The sequence below is a fragment of the Rhipicephalus microplus genome, chromosome 1 (genome assembly GCF_043290135.1).
Source record: "Rhipicephalus microplus isolate Deutch F79 chromosome 1, USDA_Rmic, whole genome shotgun sequence".
Lineage (NCBI taxonomy): Eukaryota > Metazoa > Arthropoda > Arachnida > Ixodida > Ixodidae > Rhipicephalus > Rhipicephalus microplus.
The window spans coordinates 167,018,585-167,036,886 of NC_134700.1; the positions used below are offsets into that span (position 1 = coordinate 167,018,585).

At 45.9% G+C, this 18,302-nt stretch overlaps 1 protein-coding gene across 1 annotated transcript; it reads right to left on the minus strand.

Moving 5' to 3' along the window:
- On the minus strand, nucleotides 1-8,708 carry LOC119178583 (NPC intracellular cholesterol transporter 2 homolog a-like). Its single transcript, XM_075871644.1, has 4 exons — nucleotides 8,526-8,708; nucleotides 5,771-5,869; nucleotides 1,602-1,777; nucleotides 1-396 (listed from the first exon to the last, which is right to left on the minus strand). Exons 1-4 carry the CDS (start codon nucleotides 8,638-8,640, stop codon nucleotides 313-315), a joined length of 474 nt encoding a protein of 157 aa, XP_075727759.1. The 5' UTR covers nucleotides 8,641-8,708; the 3' UTR covers nucleotides 1-312.
- Nucleotides 8,709-18,302: the final 9,594 nt, after the last annotated feature.

Consider the following 18,302-nt stretch of genomic DNA (forward strand, 5'->3'; position numbering starts at 1 on the left):
AACATGTTGTATATGTGTTTTATTCGTGTCAATAACGTCCCACTTTCGTCACTGTACTCACTTTTCTTGTTTTTACGTACAAGCAGTGGTCTTTCCGGCCACGTTCGCACACTTTACAGAGATCACTGCCGTAACTAACGACATGCGGCTCTTCGTTGAACCTTCTTTTGCCGTCGTCGCAAAACGAGGCCAATTAACATTCGTGTCCACGATTTTTTTTTTGTCGCGGCCTGTTGTTGTGACCCACTGTATTGCGCGCTCCTTGAACTGCCGGCGTTTGACGTTGCTTCCTGTAGCCGCATCTCTCGCGGGTCACATGATGTGTATGGGGAACTCGACGCAGGCCAATACGTCTCCTCCTTTGCCGCTCACTTGGAACACCGCGAGAATCTCCATCTGCGAGTTTGGAAATGCAACTCGTGTCACTTGAAAGCTGTGTGGCGCCTTACCGGGACACTTGATCGCTACACCTGACAGTAGATTCCTACGCACGAAACGCCATGTACCGTGCAGCACATAATGAAACTAAAAGGCGAAGATGCTGAGGATGGTATACAGGTGACATTCCTTGTGTGTTTTAACTGTAGTGTAGTTGCTATGACGATAATGAAGAAGAACTGAAAAGTAGAGTACCAAGTACTATAAATCGTTAGAAACTTATTCTAAATACACAGATCGCTCATTATTTTTTCTAAACAGAACGAGATATCAACCTGCGCAGGTAAAGATCAAACCTACAACCTTCGGTTAACGCTTCCGATGCTCTATATGATTGCAAGCTGCGGCAGGTTGGTTGCTATACATACTTGCGGCGAGTTTTTGTTTCAAGTTCATCTTTATTTATTTCATAATTACTGTACTACAGTTCAGACGTGCAGGTAATGTAGCATGTACCTTCCTTAGCGTCATTTTTGTTGCTTTCTTTAGGTCATTTCACGCAGAAGAAACAAGCCCTCAATTAAACCCCCCTATTTCGTTCATACGACTACCATGCATGTAAGGCAGTGCATCACGTCACAATAATCTGAACTAAGTTTTAGATCTTGCATAGCTTGAACGTTTTTCATCAAATTCATGCAATTTTTTCGCACACGCTATGGCGTTGTCCCACGTTACACGTCGACGAAGACATCGCGTCGTCTAAGTGGGAGCCGCCCACATACGAGCTAGTTCAAGCCCCGTCGGCCCTGAATACAGCTTGCTCCATTCCATTCTATTCAGATCGCCAGGCCCACTTCCAATGAATCAACCAGTCGCATCGCGAACGTCATTTCTCGCCTGCTTTCTCCCTCTCCCAAGTTGAGAGGGTACGGGACGTTCATGTGATTAGCCCCGCCTCCTGCTTTATTCTTCGTTTAATACAGCACTAAGAATAAGTAGCGCGAAGGTTTCACTTTGAACGTTGAGCTATCTTAACGAGGCGTTTACGTTCAATTATGCGTGGCAGTTGGACTCTTCACCGCATAGCCTTTGTGTAGCCTATGCAGCCAGCTTACTTGTTTGCATTACTCAAGCCTGGTAAGAATCCATTTAAACTCCATGCATTTCGTTGTTTTCATCTATCCCTCGTTTTTCTAATTACGGTACACTATAAAACTTACCTTTGGATAGATGCGGTAGACCTTGACTGCGCGTGCGACAGTGTAGTTCCGGCCGGCCTGCAGAGGGCAGTCGAGGCCCGAGCTTGTACAGCCGTCCTTCTGGTTGAACGGCAGAGGCAGCAGGACGCCGTGAGACTTGCCCATGATGCCCACGCTCACGCTAGACTGGTTGTATGCTGCACACATACACACAAAAAAAGAAGACGGCACGCAGTACAACGATACGGCGAAGTGCAGGACAAGAAATATTAAGCATAGAAGAGAGAGCGAGGGACTGTGTTTCGCAACAAGTTTTTTTTTTTCTGTTCCTGAAATTCGGCTTTCATATAAACCTATTCAATGTTTCTGAAGATAGAATAGGTCTATATTCATTTGAAGCTGGGACGACAATGCACTCTTCGAGCGCAGTGCGTCGTAGAGGCTCCTTGACGCAACGTGCTTGGAGGCAGCTTTGCAGCTGCTGCGCCAGCTGTCACGTGATCACAGAGGGTGGTGGACAGACTTGAGCTGGACGGAGTCTGCACACTGCGAGGTCGCTACCAACGCCTAAGTATGTTGACGGAGCCTGCCGTTGTTTACAAACATGCAATAGGTCTGCAGGTGCACAGCCAACTGTCTAAGCCACGCAATTCTGATTCGGCACACCTCCACAGATATGCATGTAGTTTATGATTAGATATAAGCATTCACTCGTGAACAGCATTGCTTATCGTATTTTATAAAAAAACGTGTACGTTCTTACCGGGTCCCATGCTCATTTAAGTAAGCTATAGGAAAAACAGTAAATGCGACCATGGCAATGCACTGCTGCTTAGGACGCCTTCGTTTTGATTGAGGAAAAAAGTTATGGCGCTAAAGGAATGGAACGAATTGAAGACACCAACATACAAATACAAGTGATATTACATATTGGTGTTTATTTCAAAGAATAACCATTAGCGAGGTTATGAAACAATAAAAATTGGGGAATCCTTAAGCTTCGCTTTTGAGAGTTGAGCGCGATATAGCGATATCATGTCCCTAGTGCGTATTCAGTTCAAAATGGCTTGTGTTAGTGAATCTTTTGCACACGGCTGCATTCTGTGTAATGGGTAGCACGCTTTAAACCATGGGCCATTGTACGCGTGGAATTTTTGCGAACTACCTATGCACCCGCTACTTGCCTTTAAGGAAAAGGGCGCCGTAACATGTGTGCTTTTGGTAGTGGGTGGCCCGCTTTAAACCGGAAAGTCATGATAATCACACGTTCTGACACCCGATCGCAATGTACGCTTGTGCCACACATTAGTACTGCATCACTCGCTCGCTGGATTCCGTGCCGACCAGTTGTGCCCTCGCGATCTCCGACGACAGCGCAGCTCTGGCCGACTGGGTTGGTCCTACGCCACCTCCTGTCGCCGGTCCCCTACGACGACGACAGCGTAGCTCTGTCCGACTAGATTAGCCCTACGCCATCTACGGTCGCCGACAAGAGCTCTCGCCAGTGGTGCCTCGTCCTCGAACTTCTGCAACCATGTCTTTCTTTCCTGTCTTCTCTTTACTTCCATCGCTCTTTGCCCCGCTGCGGTGGTCTAGTGGCTAAGGTACTCGGCTGCTGACCCGCAGGTAGCGGGATCAAATCCCGGCTGCGGCAGCTGCATTTCCGATGGAGGCGGAAATGTTGTAGGCCCATGTGCTCAGATTTGGGTGCACGTTAAAGAACCCCTGCGGTCGAAATTTCCGGAGCCCTCCACTACAGCGCCTCTCATAATCATATGGTGGTTTTGGGACGTTAAACCCCACATATCAATCAATCCATCCATCGCTCCCTGTCCCACCACCTCGCTCTCTCTTTCCTCTCTCTATATCCATCTACATTTTAATCTTATCCTTTTATTCCATTCTCCACCCCCCTCCCTCGTGAGCTACTGTTGAGTTGTCCTCCCCTTGAGAGACAGTTACGGGGCTCACTTTTCTCTTCTGTTCCTTTAAAATCACCCCCCCCCCCCCTAGTACTGCATTATTACATGTTGAGTTGTGAAGCATGTATACAGAACGCGTGTGTTTGTAAAACATACAAGTTACCTTTAGTGCATTTCCAGGCAGAGTAAGTTATATTAATTCCAAGCAGACGTGTGGCTCTGTGGTAGAACATATGCTTGCCTCGCAAACGAACCGTGTTAGATCCTCACTTTGGCTCGGAAATTTTTATTATATTTGCAGCTTTCTAGATTTTTCATTAACGCACAAGATGATGATTTTCGCTCACAACCAACGACGTCAACGCCGACACTGGAATGCAATTTCTGCGAAACGAGCTTTTTGACGTTATCGCGTTAAAACCAGCGCCTCCGCACCTATGCGCATGCACACCTTTAAAGGTTGCTTCTCTGTGAAAAGAGTTTTGATGAGAGAAAGCCAGCTTGAGCAGTCCAACGGGCCCGCGACGCAGCAGATAGGCTTGGTCTTTCTGTACCGACGTGGGAGCGGCCCGCAACGTGCTAAAGAGCGTTCCGAAAGATCAAATAAAGTTAATTCATCCAAATCCAGCTTGCAGACGGTCTATTTTTACTGGCACGTAAGTTCGAATGCTACCTCAGCAACGATATCGTTTGTCTCAGCGACAATAATGTTACTAAGTAGCCAGTAAACAAGTATGGCAGCGCCAAAGATAGACACATGCATATGCATATATATGCATTAATTACTAAGCCGAACTACATGCAAGATTACTGTGAAAAGGTGCGATAATAAACAGCTTCAATTTCAGCATCTGGACTCAAATTAATTTCCAAAGAACACGCTGTAGAGGACATAACCGTTATAGTAGACTGCGTGGTAAGAGCTTTATAAAGGTCCTGCGCAAACTGTACATAATGCTCCAGATGTCAGAGGTAAGAGCTTTGCTTTCACCAATAACCATCGTAGAATAACTAACAGCGTAACACGGTTAGGTACGGCGAGAGATTAAAAAAAAACAAAAAAAAACAGCGCTGAACTCGCAACCATCGATTGAACCCGTATTGCTTCACATAAGCGCTATATGACCACTTGCATTCTGTCATCTTTTTCTATCCGATAGTTGACTGCTGGTCAGTTGACAGAATACTAATATAGCTAACCTCTCTGCATTTGCTGCGATACGTCTCCGTTAAACTAAGCCATCAATGGAATGCTGCATGGAATCATTGACGCTCTGAGGCGGTTGCTATCTCTCTCAAGTACTCTTGTTTCGAAAGCAGCTGTGCAAATATCATGGTACGCTGTATATAATTTCCTGACTACAATCCAGTCGCGTGAACCCCTCTCCTCTAATATAAAATTTTCAACAGCTATCTTTATAATCATCATGCTCGCCATATCACCTTCATCTTATCTTATCGGCTGCATTCCCTCAAACGCACTTTCCAGGGTAGAGTGGAGTATTCAGCCGAGTTCGCAACAGTCAAACAGGTGGCCCTGCCGTTCTAGCTATGACGTAAGTTTAACTTTCTCGGTATTTATTTTCGCTTTTCTGCGCAATCATGTGCGTTACATACACTTAAAGCATACAGTAGACTGATTTGAATGAAGTTTCCTTACATCATTTTCAAGATAGCCAGCATGCTGTCCCGCATTCCAAGCCTATTCCTTCATTGAAATGATCGCAACGTCTATTACTATTATCATTATTATTACGCGATTCTTCCTTATATTTCTTTATTTTGTTTCAGAACTGATAGTGGTTGAAAAAGCCATCGAATGAGGAGCTAGCTCAGGTTTGTCACTTACAAACATTTTCGGCGTCACCAGGAGGAAATGTATGCTTCACGCATGACAATAGCCTTCCAACAGAGACCCCTGATGATGATAACATTTTGATATGAGGTTTCAAATGCAATAACACCCCATCATTAAAGATTTATTATTAAGATTTCATGGAAGGTGTTCTTTTGCACATGCGTGGTGGCCTTGCGGGAACGTTCAAAGCTGTGGTCTGGAACAATGAGAGAGACAGAGAAACTGCCAGGAAAGGCAGAAAGGTTAGTCAAGCTTCGGCTCGGTTGGCTACCCTATATACTCTTGCGGTGTGGAACTGGAACAACGTCATCTTCTTTTTTTTCTTTGTGTTCGTCTCATCAGCGCGTACAATCTGAACACCACGAAACAACAAGCCAGAACTTCCGCCATTAAAGGAAAGCAACTGTTACCGCTGTGAAAGTCCATCTCGATTTTCGCCAACCGGCCTTTCTTGAATGTGCAAGGCAGCTTTTCGCAGGGGTCCACGCGAACCTGCAGCACATCACCCCCTGTGCCAGAAGAAGCAAGACGATAAACAGTCAGACAGACAGACAGTTTTGCCAGATAGACAGTTTTGCGTAATAATTAAAAAAAAAGCTTTGTCAGTCAGCGATCTCTTTTATTTCTTCCACTGTATCACGAAAAATGTTCTAATTAGAAGCGAGGCCGAGACAAAGCAGAACCAACCAAAAGCTTACAGAAGGCAAGCTGTTACAAAACAACGTACATGTTTTTGTATAGTTCGAAAAATTAATTGCAGAATATTAAAGACAATTATAGCATACTCATGTCCAGGACAACGTAAAACAGACGACGGGTGTTACGTATAAGAAGCAGGTGATGTTCGCCTCAACATGACGGACGTAAAATACGTATCGAAGAGATAAATGAGCGAGAAATTCGTATATTCGTTCAAATTTTAAAGCTGCACAGAGCCAGGGCATAACAGGATAGTTTCATCTGCCGTGCAGTGCAATCCTTCTATGCCCTTTGTTCTACTAAAGGTGCTTATCGTCACAAATCGATAATATGGATAGTACACAATGGAGGTCTCTTAAATTGTGACCATAACTCGTCATGATACTATACCACAGTCAACCAGCGAAGTTATATGCAAAGGCCTTAACAAGAGTACAGACATATCAGAATTCTACATATGTCGATGTGTCTTAGTAACGTAAATCTGACTTCGTCAAATACTGGATCAAGAGTATATGAAACTTTGTTGACACACGTTTGGTTTACGTCCTTTTTGAGTGCATGAAAGATATCGACATTCGGCTTCTTGTGAGATCTAAGCTAGTTTCTTTCTTCTCCGAGGTCATCGCACCATAAGTCATCAATAAAGGTTCAGCAAGCAATCTTTTTATAGCCTCTCTTTTTCGCGCAGGTCATTTCATGCGCGTGGCGTCGGGATAAACAGGCACGCGTTGCGTTTCATACAACATCGATTTCTGCGCATGACCGAGTCCGCTGCTGCACAGCAAGAATGAGCGTTGCAGTATAGGAACCCCTATCACTACATTAATATTTTATAACCTGTCTGGATTAGGTATGCCGACAAGTAAAAGTCAAGGTCAGCTGACTCGTTCCACAACATGCACACACATCAGTAACGTATAGGCAACCTCTCCAACCACACTGTCTGGTGTCATTGCTGCAGAAGTATATTCTCGTGCGACGATACGTTTAGGGGCAGTCTTACATCATCATCATCATCATCATCATCATCATCATCATCACCACCACCATCATCATCATCATCATCATCATCATCAGCCTGACTACGTCCACTGCAGGAGCAGCAGGACAAAGGTCTCTCCCATGTTCCGCCAGTTAACTCTGTCCTGTGCTTGCTGCTGCCAATTTATACCCGCAAACTTCTTAATCTCATCTGCCCACCTAACCTTCTGTCTCCCCCTAACCCGCTTGCCTTCTCTGGTAATCCAGTCAGTTACCCTTAATGACTAGCGGTGATCCCGCCCACGCACTACATGCCCGGCCCATGTTCATTTCCTCTTCTTAATTTCAACTATGATATACTTAACCCCGGTTTGTTCCCTGATCCACTCTGCTCTCTTCTTGTCTCTTACGCTTACACTTACCATTCTCCTTTCCATTGCTCGCTGCGTCGGCCTCAATTTAAGCTGAACCCTCTTTGTAAGTTTCCAGGTCTCTGCTCTGTAGCTAACTACCGGCAAGATGCAGCTGTTATATATCTTCCTCTTGAGGAATAGTGGTAATATACCTGCCATTATTTGAGAGTGCTTAGCAGTCTTACAGTGGAAGGTAATGCTAAGGAAGTTGGCAAGTGCCATCACATGCACAGGAGACTAAAAGTAAGCACTCCACGTATGGGTCAAGAAGGTACCGATGCCTGTGGAGAACCATTTTAAATCAAATGTACGCTCAGTCGTAGAGGCGTCGCTCAACCAGCGAATTCCACAAAGAAGGCCCCGTTTTTTAATATTAACGCGGTATACCGTTCAAGAGCCCGTTTCGCAGAAATTCCAGTATCGGAGTCTGTGAGCGAGAACTGGCCATGGATGCAAAGAACGAAAATCCGGGGTTCAAGCCGTAGTCTAAACTACGTATTTTGAGTGAAATTCAGGCGCTCTACCACAGAGTACTTACACAGAGCCAGTGCTTGAAACTGTTCCGGAACAAAAGTCTATACACGCATCATGGAGTGCGAGACACGTGCTACATTGCGCGGTAGAAACGTATAGAAATAGTCCCATGGGTCACACAAACTGAACTGCGCAACAAGTTGGTGATTTAAAGGGCCGCCCACTATAAGCGCTGAGGTATACTTGACCGTCGTCGTCAACCACAACATCAACAAAGTGTGCAGCGATGAAGGTGCGCGTACTGGGTACTTCGCTACTACGCAAACTTAAAAGTAACTCCGTAGTGGGGACTTCCCAACTGTAATCGCAGTATATAGGTACCCCGTGCACGAAAGTTTACAACGGCCAATGTCAAGTGCACAGACGCTGCTTTCCTTGCGGCACAGCTGCAGGTATGTCTACCCACAAGCGGATGAGACAAGCATGCACCACAAGCGCATGAGAAAGAACGGCACCCGATTACGCGTTCAAATCTCAAACGCCAAGCTGATGGATCCTCGAATTGTTTCTCTTTGTTTAGCGTAGATATACCTACCGCAGGATGTGAAATCCACGATGCTGAAGGTGGCCTCCGTCAGCGAAACCACGAGGAGCACGGAGAACGCCGCCACAAGCGTCGGCGTCCACGCCGCCGAATTCCGATCGGCCATCGTTACACGTCGAAAAGCGCGCGCACGATGCGACTCGGAGAGCTTTCTGTTCGGAAGGCAGCGAGCTGAAGGAGTTACGCGCGACTCAAGTTCTCTCTTTTTGAAGCTGGGGGGCCGTAATTTGAACCCTGTCACCGCAGAGTCAGCGCGGAAAGCACGTGAGTAACACTAAAGGCCGCGGCGACTGTCGTCACCGAGGATGTTTCTTTTTGTCCGCGACCATGAGGAGAGAGAGCGAAATAGAGGCGTAGAAGTTACCTAGTGCTTCGAAATGACGGCTTGCGGACTCCGGATCCTAAACTTTGGGATTGGATAGATGAACTACCGTTGTGGACCTTCCGCTTTGGGTGTCACCTTACAGCGACGTTGATTGTCGCCCAACACAATCGCAGAAACTGGGCGCTGCGCTATTTATCCAAGTCGGATGCAGCGTGTAATCATCATTGTTCACTCAGAAGGAAATAAAGTGTACCTGTTTTTCATTCTCCAGACACTATGCATCGGTCCTTTATAGCATTTCCCGAGCCTGCTATAGAATATTTTGCGTATGCGTTTGAGTACCACCGTACGGGGCTGTTAACCTTTGGTTTTCTTTATTTTTTTGTATATTTAACAACTTAACAAACAGTGTTACGGTAGGCGCATGCTCATAAAAACGGTTGGGTTGGTGCATACGATGTTCCAAGACCTTAGTGTTACACGCCACGATATACAAAAACAAGAAAACAAAGGCTTAACACCACAACATGGCGGCATTCAGATGTCTCACGGAAAATAGTCTATATACAATATGTACTTATGGCTCGAAACGGTAAGAATAAATAACCTCAGGTGTCTCCGCATTTCTCTCTTTCTCTCTCTTTCTCTCTCTTTCTCTGCTTCTCCTTACATTTACCTAAGCATATCTATCAAGAACATCTTTCTATTTTTTCACAGATGTATGCTAAGAGCATCATTTAGTTTTTTTTTTTTTTGGGGGGGGGGGGCGGCGGGCATGTTTATGATACATGCATGTAACGTTCTTGCCTCTCTGTATCGAAAAGAAGGAATATAAATGAAACAAGAAATCCTGTGCCGACGTCGTTCTTCTGAGGGTCTTGCAGCTATAAATCCTGCGCTGAATGCAGAGCTTCGCTATATGTGAAAGTGCGCAGCGCGGGCTGAAAAGCGATTTCCTTGGCAATCGTGCACTTGACGAAACTGCGGAGCTCTCTTTTGCGCGGTGCTCTTAGCGGTAAGGACGTTCAAAACGCGTTTCTTGGAGTTTTAGGTAACATATTTCATTGATTGATATGTGGGGTTTAACGTCCCAAAACCACTATATGATTATGAGAGACGCCGTAGTGGAGGGCTCCGGAAATTTAGACCACCTGGGATTCTTTAACGTGCACCCAAATCTGAGCACACGGGCCTACAACATTTCCGCCTCCATCGGAAATGCAGCCGCCGCAGCCGGGATTCGAACCCGCGCCCTGCGGGTCAGCAGCCGAGTACCTTAGCCACTAGACCACTGCGGCGGGGCGGTAACATATTTCAATAAGTCTTGGTTATTTCCGTAGTTTCTATTACCACAGACCTCGTCAGTTATTTCCGCACTGGTTATCGCACTAGGGCTGCCAAGTCTGAAGGAAGTGCGGTGCTAAGTAGCCTTCTTTGTTTCTCTTCTGTTTTTTTTTTCATTCTTTTCTCCTTAATTCTCTTTTTTTTCAGAACTTCCTATATTTTCTTTTCTCTTATTATTCCTATTCATTTCTATTTTTCTTCCTACTTTTTTTCCCTTTTTTGTCTTTCTCTCCTTCTATTTCTCTCTTGCTTGCTCTCTTTCTCCATTTTACATGTGGTTTTGCCTGAGTTATGCCAGGGGAGGACAGCATACTAAATCCAGCGGAGTGTCCATATAAATGTTATCGCAATAACAAATCACAGCTTATCCATGGAATTAATTATGATGAGTGGGCGAAACTCCGGAAGTTCCGTCTGTTCGTCTGTATGTCTATCAAAACATCTCAAACGATGCGAGCGCCATCTAGTGAACGCATCGCGTACTAGGGGCGGCAACGACAGACAACTACGTACGGCAGACAAGCCTACACATTAAAGAGCTTCGCCCCTAAAAAAAAAAAAAAACATGTGCTCAGTCAGCATGCTATATCATACTGAGCGCATAGTCATCCGTATAAAGATGAGATGACTATGCTGAGATGACGTGGTTTTGCCAACGTTACGTCACGCTAAATGATCTGACGAACACGCACCAGCCCGGAACCCTAAAGTGTTCCGCACTTAAAATTCGTTTTACTTTTGTTCCTCGTGCTCCAATGCAAAGTTGGCGGAAAAGATCACTGCATCCTGACGACACTACGATGAGATCTGAAGGTAACAAAGTGCATCCGCATTGGGTTCTGCCCTACATAAGATGTGCTTAGCATATATCGACGGCATTTGGGCGGGACTATGACAATGAAATGTCGCCGACACATTACACCGTCTGTACGTGTAGCTAAACACTCCGGCCTGCTCGTTGTTACGGGCGTGTTGAGGTTAGTTATAGTGGAAGCAGCGATTAGCTAGAGCTGTAATTTTCGTATGAAGGGCGTGAACACTACGTCTAAAACCACACAAGCGGACTCAGCCACATGGGTTTAGTAAATGTTGTTGTTGGGTAGGCGGCTCTCGAAGGCTTGTTTGACACGCACACTTCACTTAATAAACAACGGCTTCTCATTGAGGAGAGGCACCCGTGCAACGTTTGCGTAGAAGGAATAAATGATACCCGAGTCGCAAGTTCTTATAACCGCAACTCGTTTGAGTGATCGTTGAGGCGTATGTCAGTCAACAATGGGCGTATACAAAGAACTAAGGCCAGAATTCGTGCGCGTGCAAAGTGAAGAGTTCGCGGACCTCTGAAATGCAAGAAGCGGGAGTATACGGTGTTACTTGAAAAATAGTCAGTACCATTGTTTTTTATTGGCACGGTCAAAACGAATACGAATAATTATACGGCTTTCTGTGTAATGTATTATCCCGATGAGGCGTAAAATAACGCTCGCTGATTAAAAAATAGGAGCTTCCAAGCTGGCGCTCCTTCTCAGAATGTCATTATGAAGATACTGCGAAAACAAAAGATGCCAGTAAAATGAACGACGTTCCTCCACCCGCCATTCCAGTTCCTTTGTTCAGCTTGCCCGTTACGGTGGTCCAGGGGTTATGCTCAACAACTGATCTGAAGGTCTTGGGATCGAACCCCGACCGCGACGTCCGCATTTTCGATGGAGACGAAAATACTTCAGGCCCGTGTACTTAGGTGCACGTTAATGAACCTCAGGTACACGTCAAATTTCTGGAGCAGTCCACTCATGCATTTATCATATCGTGGTTTTGGGGCGTTAAACCCGAACAATTGCTACTTATTATTTGTTCGGCTTATAGCAACACACCCCATATAGATTACTAGGAGTTGAGTCAATGTAAGGTGGTTACTGCCATCACCCCTTTCAACCATGCGGTACGTTTAATATGTACTGTATGACCCCATAGTATGACCCTACTCTGTTCATTTTCTCTCAGACTCGTCAATTTATCTCATTACACGGAGATGGGCAACGAAACCCAAATTAGGCGCATCTACCGTTCATTTACCCCACCTCAAGAATCGCGCTCAATTAAGGACGACACGATGGCTGAACTGTCGTCGCATCGCCGCTCGGAACGGAAGGCTCTGAAATTCGAGCGCATCATCGAATGCCACGATACTTGATGCGACCGAAGGCATGTGTTTACAGAATGCATCACTGAGATGAAATTTCTTTCGGACTTCCTATTGTAGAAACGCGACGCAATTCGTCAAATGTGCTGCGCTTGGCTCACGTGTACAACCGCTGATTCGCCTTTCACAAAGAAACTTGCTGTTGAATAACGTTTTGTTTCTATTTGTTATACTTTAGGATGATCAAAACGATGACGAATATGCAGATCGTGTTCCAGTATTCCTTGCTTTTTTGAAGATCTCTCAAGCGTCATTAGGGCATGGTTGTTGTTGGACATTGTGCTTGTTTCTAATATTAGCATTACTGTTACGTTATTGCAGAGCATTGCATGAATACTTGCCGGCCCGAGGCTAGTAGGATTGTCCTAGGCCCCCCTCTCCCCTATGTCCTGATATACTGGGATGCTTTACCGAAAATAGGTAATGAAAATAGGAGTTCTAAAAAGTCAAGATCTTCAGCATGTGCCACCCCCCCCCCTCCCTCAAAAAAAAAACGTTTCTTGTTACGGGCATGCATCTATGTATTTAGGAAATTAATGAAAATTGGGTTTATTACCCCGCGCTCACTTTGAGATCAGTTGAATAAAGCCTTCAAAAGTGATAGTGTCTGACAACCATCGGGTATTTTAAAGAAGGGCAGAGAGGAAGGTTCGGGTTACAGTTCACTCTGTTCTGCTGCTCTGCACCGGGGAAGTGGGAGCGTGAGAAAAAAAAAAACTTGTCTCATCCCTTTCTTTAGGAATCGGTATCATTCGAAAGTGAAACTGTCTTGACAGAGATAGTTGAGCCTCTATTGTGCATTGTTTCGCCACAAGGGCGAAAGAAGAATGAATGCCACAGCAACAAAGTGCAATGTCACGCGGAAACGTGCAGCGCGCACCTCAAACAGAAAGCAGGCACGAAATGGGCATTATATATATATATATATATATATATATATATATATATATATATATATATATATATATATATATATATATATATATATATATATATATATATATATATATAATAGGACGAGTACGAACACTTCTTACTTCGTGTGTCAACAGCGCACTCCTTTCGTAAACGCTGCCGCGGCAGCAAGAGAGGTGACCTTCGTCCTCTCTTTAGCCACTGTAACTTCAAAGCAAACTTGCAGTGGAAGCACGAGAAGTACAAAGTGCGAAGTGAGCGACCACGTCAGACAACACCTATACGCACTTTGGCCACGCCACGTGGAGGCCCCCGCACCATCTCGCTACTGATGGCGAAAACGCGCTGAAGTAGCTGACCTCTGAGGTCCGCCAACGGTAAATGGTGTGCATAAATCACTCGTTGTTAATAAGCTGCACAACGTACGCTTTGTGGATTCAATAAAGAAAAAAAAGTGCGCTTTGTGGCTTAGTGGTTTGCGTCACGCGCTGCGGAGCGCAAGGCCGCTTGTTGGTCGCCTCACTATAGAACATTTCGTTCTCCTTTTTTTTTGTTTTCTTTCCACTCCGTTATGTATTTTACAGAGATGCATCGATGGCGTAGTGGTATCAGCCTCACGTTAAAGAAGTTCGTGGTTCGAACCTAGGTGCCACACAATTCCCCATCGGGTTAAAAAGAAATCCGCGTGCATGATGATCGAATCGAACTAAGATGCTTGGAGTGCGGCCTCACCGATCACCACTACACATAACGCACTCCCTCGCCAGAGAAGCATTGACCACCCTTGTGCGCTGTCTGGCCACTACCTCCCACATAGATATGCCAATTAACCCTCGGTCCTCAGTGTCCAGCCGCTGCGAAGCAACTGACCCCGGCGGTGGTCAGATCTGCGACGCAGCACTCTGAGGGTGCTGAGAATCTGTAGGTCCGGACAGGCCGTCATTGGAACCTCAACTTGGCAACGTTTATGCTACAATCTTATTTAGTGAGGCAAGTCTATCTATACTATACGAGGAACTAGAGGGTGTTAAATTGGATATAACAAAGCTGAGTGAGATTACGAGGACAGATGAGGCCTCTACAGTGCTACATAATGGGCACGTCCTTGGCTATCGTGGCTTCGCTGACAGAAGAGAACTTGAGGTGGGGCTCCTTATCCACAGAAATAATATAGCTGCTAACATAGATGAATACTATAGTATTAATAAAAGGGTGATAAGTATCATAACTGAACTCAATAAGAGATACAAGATGAAGGTTATACAGGCCTCGCACTGTTAGGATCGGCACGCGAGCCAAACGGAAAGGCGTGTACGGGGTTCTGCGAACAAGTTGCCGAAAGTATGGGGGTTTGCTGACAGCCGTCCAAATATGGGTATTGTCCTCCCAACCTGGAAGCGAGGTGCATGATGCAGTCGCAACGCTGCAAAGTGTCCAACGAGACGACCGGAATGATTTCGGTTGAGACAGCCTCCTTGAAGGGATGGAGGCGACAGTATGAATGGCAATACTGTATGGATCTCTGTAACGGACGTCACCTTTGTCCAGCCACGATGCCTGAAGACACCACAGCGTCCGTCTAGTCCACGCCTGCTCTGTCACCTGTGATGCCTTCCCACCTTCTTAATCCTGGTACATTTTGCAGCACCAACACAACTACCATTGACGAGTGGCTTGTCTTAAACGAGCACGTGAGCAAACGATCCAGGAGGGAGATGCTTATGCTGGCCAACATTCTTTTTTATCTACGACGTACTGCACGCATATGGTAGGAGACGCATGAGGAAGACCTGAAGGGTTGGAACGTGTGCAATCAGAAGCTCTGTGACTTGTGCAGCCGGTCAGTTGCTCGACAAATGGCAGCCAGGCAGGAACTCGCTTCCCGAGTTCAATCTTTCACCGAGTCGTACATCGCCTATATCTAAGACGTGCTTGCCTTGAGCCGGAAGACCAACAAAGACATGACACAAGTAGACGAGATTAGCAATGTGTTGAAGGCATAGCCGACGATGCTTTCATCATTCTAATCTGCAAGAACTGTACCATTGTTGACTCAAATGTCATTGAATGTCAGCGGTTTGGACAAGCCAAAAGCAGCGAAATCGCCCAACGTGTCGTTCGACTCCCGAACACCACTGCGACTTTTTCCTGCGAGGATCCTGTGGCGCCGCGTCTATTAGTCAATTCTGCCAACAACACAAGGATTTATCGCCAGGAGCTGGAAGCCATGGCTCCCTCCTTTTATCAGCCCCCTGTGCCAGACAACTTGGCCACAAAATCGCTTATTCAAGCCGTTGTGCGACAAGAGTTTGCCAACATGGGCATCTTAGTTCCCCAAACCTCCAGCCACACACTCTAACCCATAAATCCTACGTCCCATAATGCTGACTACCACGCCGCCCCACTTGTTGCTGCTGTCGCCTCGGTCCCGTGGTTCTTATCGCGCTACGGAAATCCATCTGAGTGGCACACACAAGATGATCGACCGAATTTTAGTTCTCTTGCTATCGTGTTGGCCACATTTCCCTCCACTGCCGCAACAGATGGTCTTCCCAGCAAAGTTTTTTAGACGACCACCGATAGCATAGTGAGCAGTACTCGCCACCTCGTTTCGCCGTTGACCACTTTCAGGACCACCCAGCTAGCCATTCTACGCTACTCTCCGACCCATTCTACACTGATGTGGTCGCGCAGAGAAGTTGGCCCAGCCACTTACCGTCGCCTCAGGGTCGCCAGCCACGCTCCTCTCAACGCCACCCCTCTCCGTCCCTGGCGTATTCTGGGCAGTTCTTGGGAAACTAACACATGTAGCTCCTGGAGGTGATGCTGCATTGGCAACAAGGACCGAAAAACCTCTACCAACCATTAATATGAGACGAAATTTACTTGCTGCTTTCATCGATGGCCTGACCGTAACAGTTCTAATAGACACTGCAGTGCCCACATAGTCGTTATGAGTTCACGTCTTCGATCGCGCCTAAAGAAAGTTTTTACCTGTGCTATGTCGTTCAACTGTTCGAGTAACAGACGGCAGCCGAACATCAGTCCTTGGTATGTGGATTGCTCAAGTCACTGTTGCCAGCCTTCAAACTTCAGTTCTCTTTGCAGTTCTAGACACTTGCCTACACGACATAACTGTTAGCATTAACTTATTGACTGCGCGCACTCAGCCCTCGTCGATTGTTCAATAACCGGCACTTTATGGGTAGAGTTGCCTTTGTAGTTTGATGTCCCTCCTTCAACTCGCACACAACTACAGTTCGTCGAGTGTCTACAATTACCACCTCAGGCCGCTGTGTACCTTTATATGTCACATGTTTCCACTTGTTTCTGATAGCGACTATCTGGCAGCTCCAATCATTGACCTGACTCTTTCCCGGAACATCACACTTCCTCATACTGTAGTGAGAATTGCCGACAACAGGGCGCTTCTTCCTATCCTCAACTTCTCTGCATCGACCCAGGTCATTCCTCAAGGTGTTGCCTTAGCAGGACTCTCCCCTCTAGAGCAATACACAATTTCATCTTTCACACCTGACACACAGACCATAGCCGAACATGTTGCAATCGCACAAAATAGACCATTCCTGAACAAAATGATATCAAACAACCTGTCGCCGTCCCACGTTCATGCGCTCCGTGTTCTTCTATTTTCTTATATCGACATTTTTGATATCGACAACCGTCCCCTGGGCCGCACAAGCGTGGTAGCCAACTGTATCGACACTGGCAACGCCAGCCCCCTTCACAAGCATCCTTACCATGAGTCTTACTCAGAGTGCCAAATCATCCAGAATGAGATAGAGAAAATGCTCAACAAAGACGTCATAGAGCCTTTCTCCATTCATTGGGCATCACCTGTTGTACTTGTTAAAAAGAAGGACAACAGCTGGCAATTCTGTGCTGACTATCGCCATCTCAGTCGAATAACCAAGAAGGACGTCTATCCTCAATTTTGATTTGATGATGCACTTGACTGCCACCATGGTGCCAAGTATTTCTATTCACTGGACCTACCATCCGGGTAATGACAAATTTTAATCAATGACCACGATCGCGAAAAAACAGAATTCATTAGACCCGATGAGCTTTATCAATCTAAAGTCATGCCTTTTGATCTAAAGTCATGCCTTTTGAGTTGTGCAATGTGCCTGCACTTCTGCACTTTTCAAACCCATCATGGACTCCCTCCTTCGCGGTTTTAAATGGTCGACGTGCCTGTGCTACCTAGACGGTGTCAATGTTTTCTCTCTAAGCTTTGAAAGCCATCTTCCACGTCTGTTGGCCATTCTGGACGTTTTTTGCTGTGCTGGCCTCCAGCTTAATGCGTCAAAGTGCACCTCTGGAAGGCGTCAGATCAAACTACTTGGCCACCTTGTTTACGCTACTGGTGCACAACCAGACCCTGACAAAGTCCGCGCTATACGCGAATTCCTGGTCCCACGTACCACGCAAGAAGTCCGTAGCTTTTTGGAACTCTGCTCATATTTGTGCGGTTTTTTCATCAATTTCGCGGAAATCGCTCGGCCCCTCATGGATCTCCTCAAAAAGAACGTGTCTTTTTCCAGGCATGAAGACCAAGAACATTCCTCTGCATCGCTGATTTCTGCACCCTCATCACCACCTGTGCTGGCCCATTTTCACCCGGCCCCTTGAACGAAGGGGCAAATAGAAGGACAGATGAGGGGCAATACTCACTTAAATGCAGAATGGCACTTAAAGGTACTGCCATGATATTCAACACACAAGACAGGGATATGAATATATAGTACAAAAACAAACACATTTATATCTTAAATTCACACTACACGAACAAGCAATGCTACATATTTAAAATATCTAGCTTAAATTGCAATGATTTATGACAATTCAGCAGCCTTTTCAGAAAGTACTAACTATACAAGTCTCATTGTCATACACAAATCTTAGGGTCATAGTTATTACAACAGTTAGTGATGTCCTTCAAAGTTTTTGTGATCAT

Excerpts from the sequence above, each read along its gene's own strand:
- LOC119178583 (XM_075871644.1), bottom strand. The coding sequence starts at position 8,640 with ATGGCCGATCGGAATTCGGCGGCGTGGACGCCGACGCTTGTGGCGGCG. Across the intron at positions 5,870-8,525 it reads CGTGGATTTCACATCCTGCG|GGGGTGATGTGCTGCAGGTT; the intron begins GTAGGTATATCT and ends CTTCTGGCACAG. Across the intron at positions 1,778-5,770 it reads CGAGATGGACTTTCACAGCG|CATACAACCAGTCTAGCGTG; the intron begins GTAACAGTTGCT and ends GTATGTGTGCAG.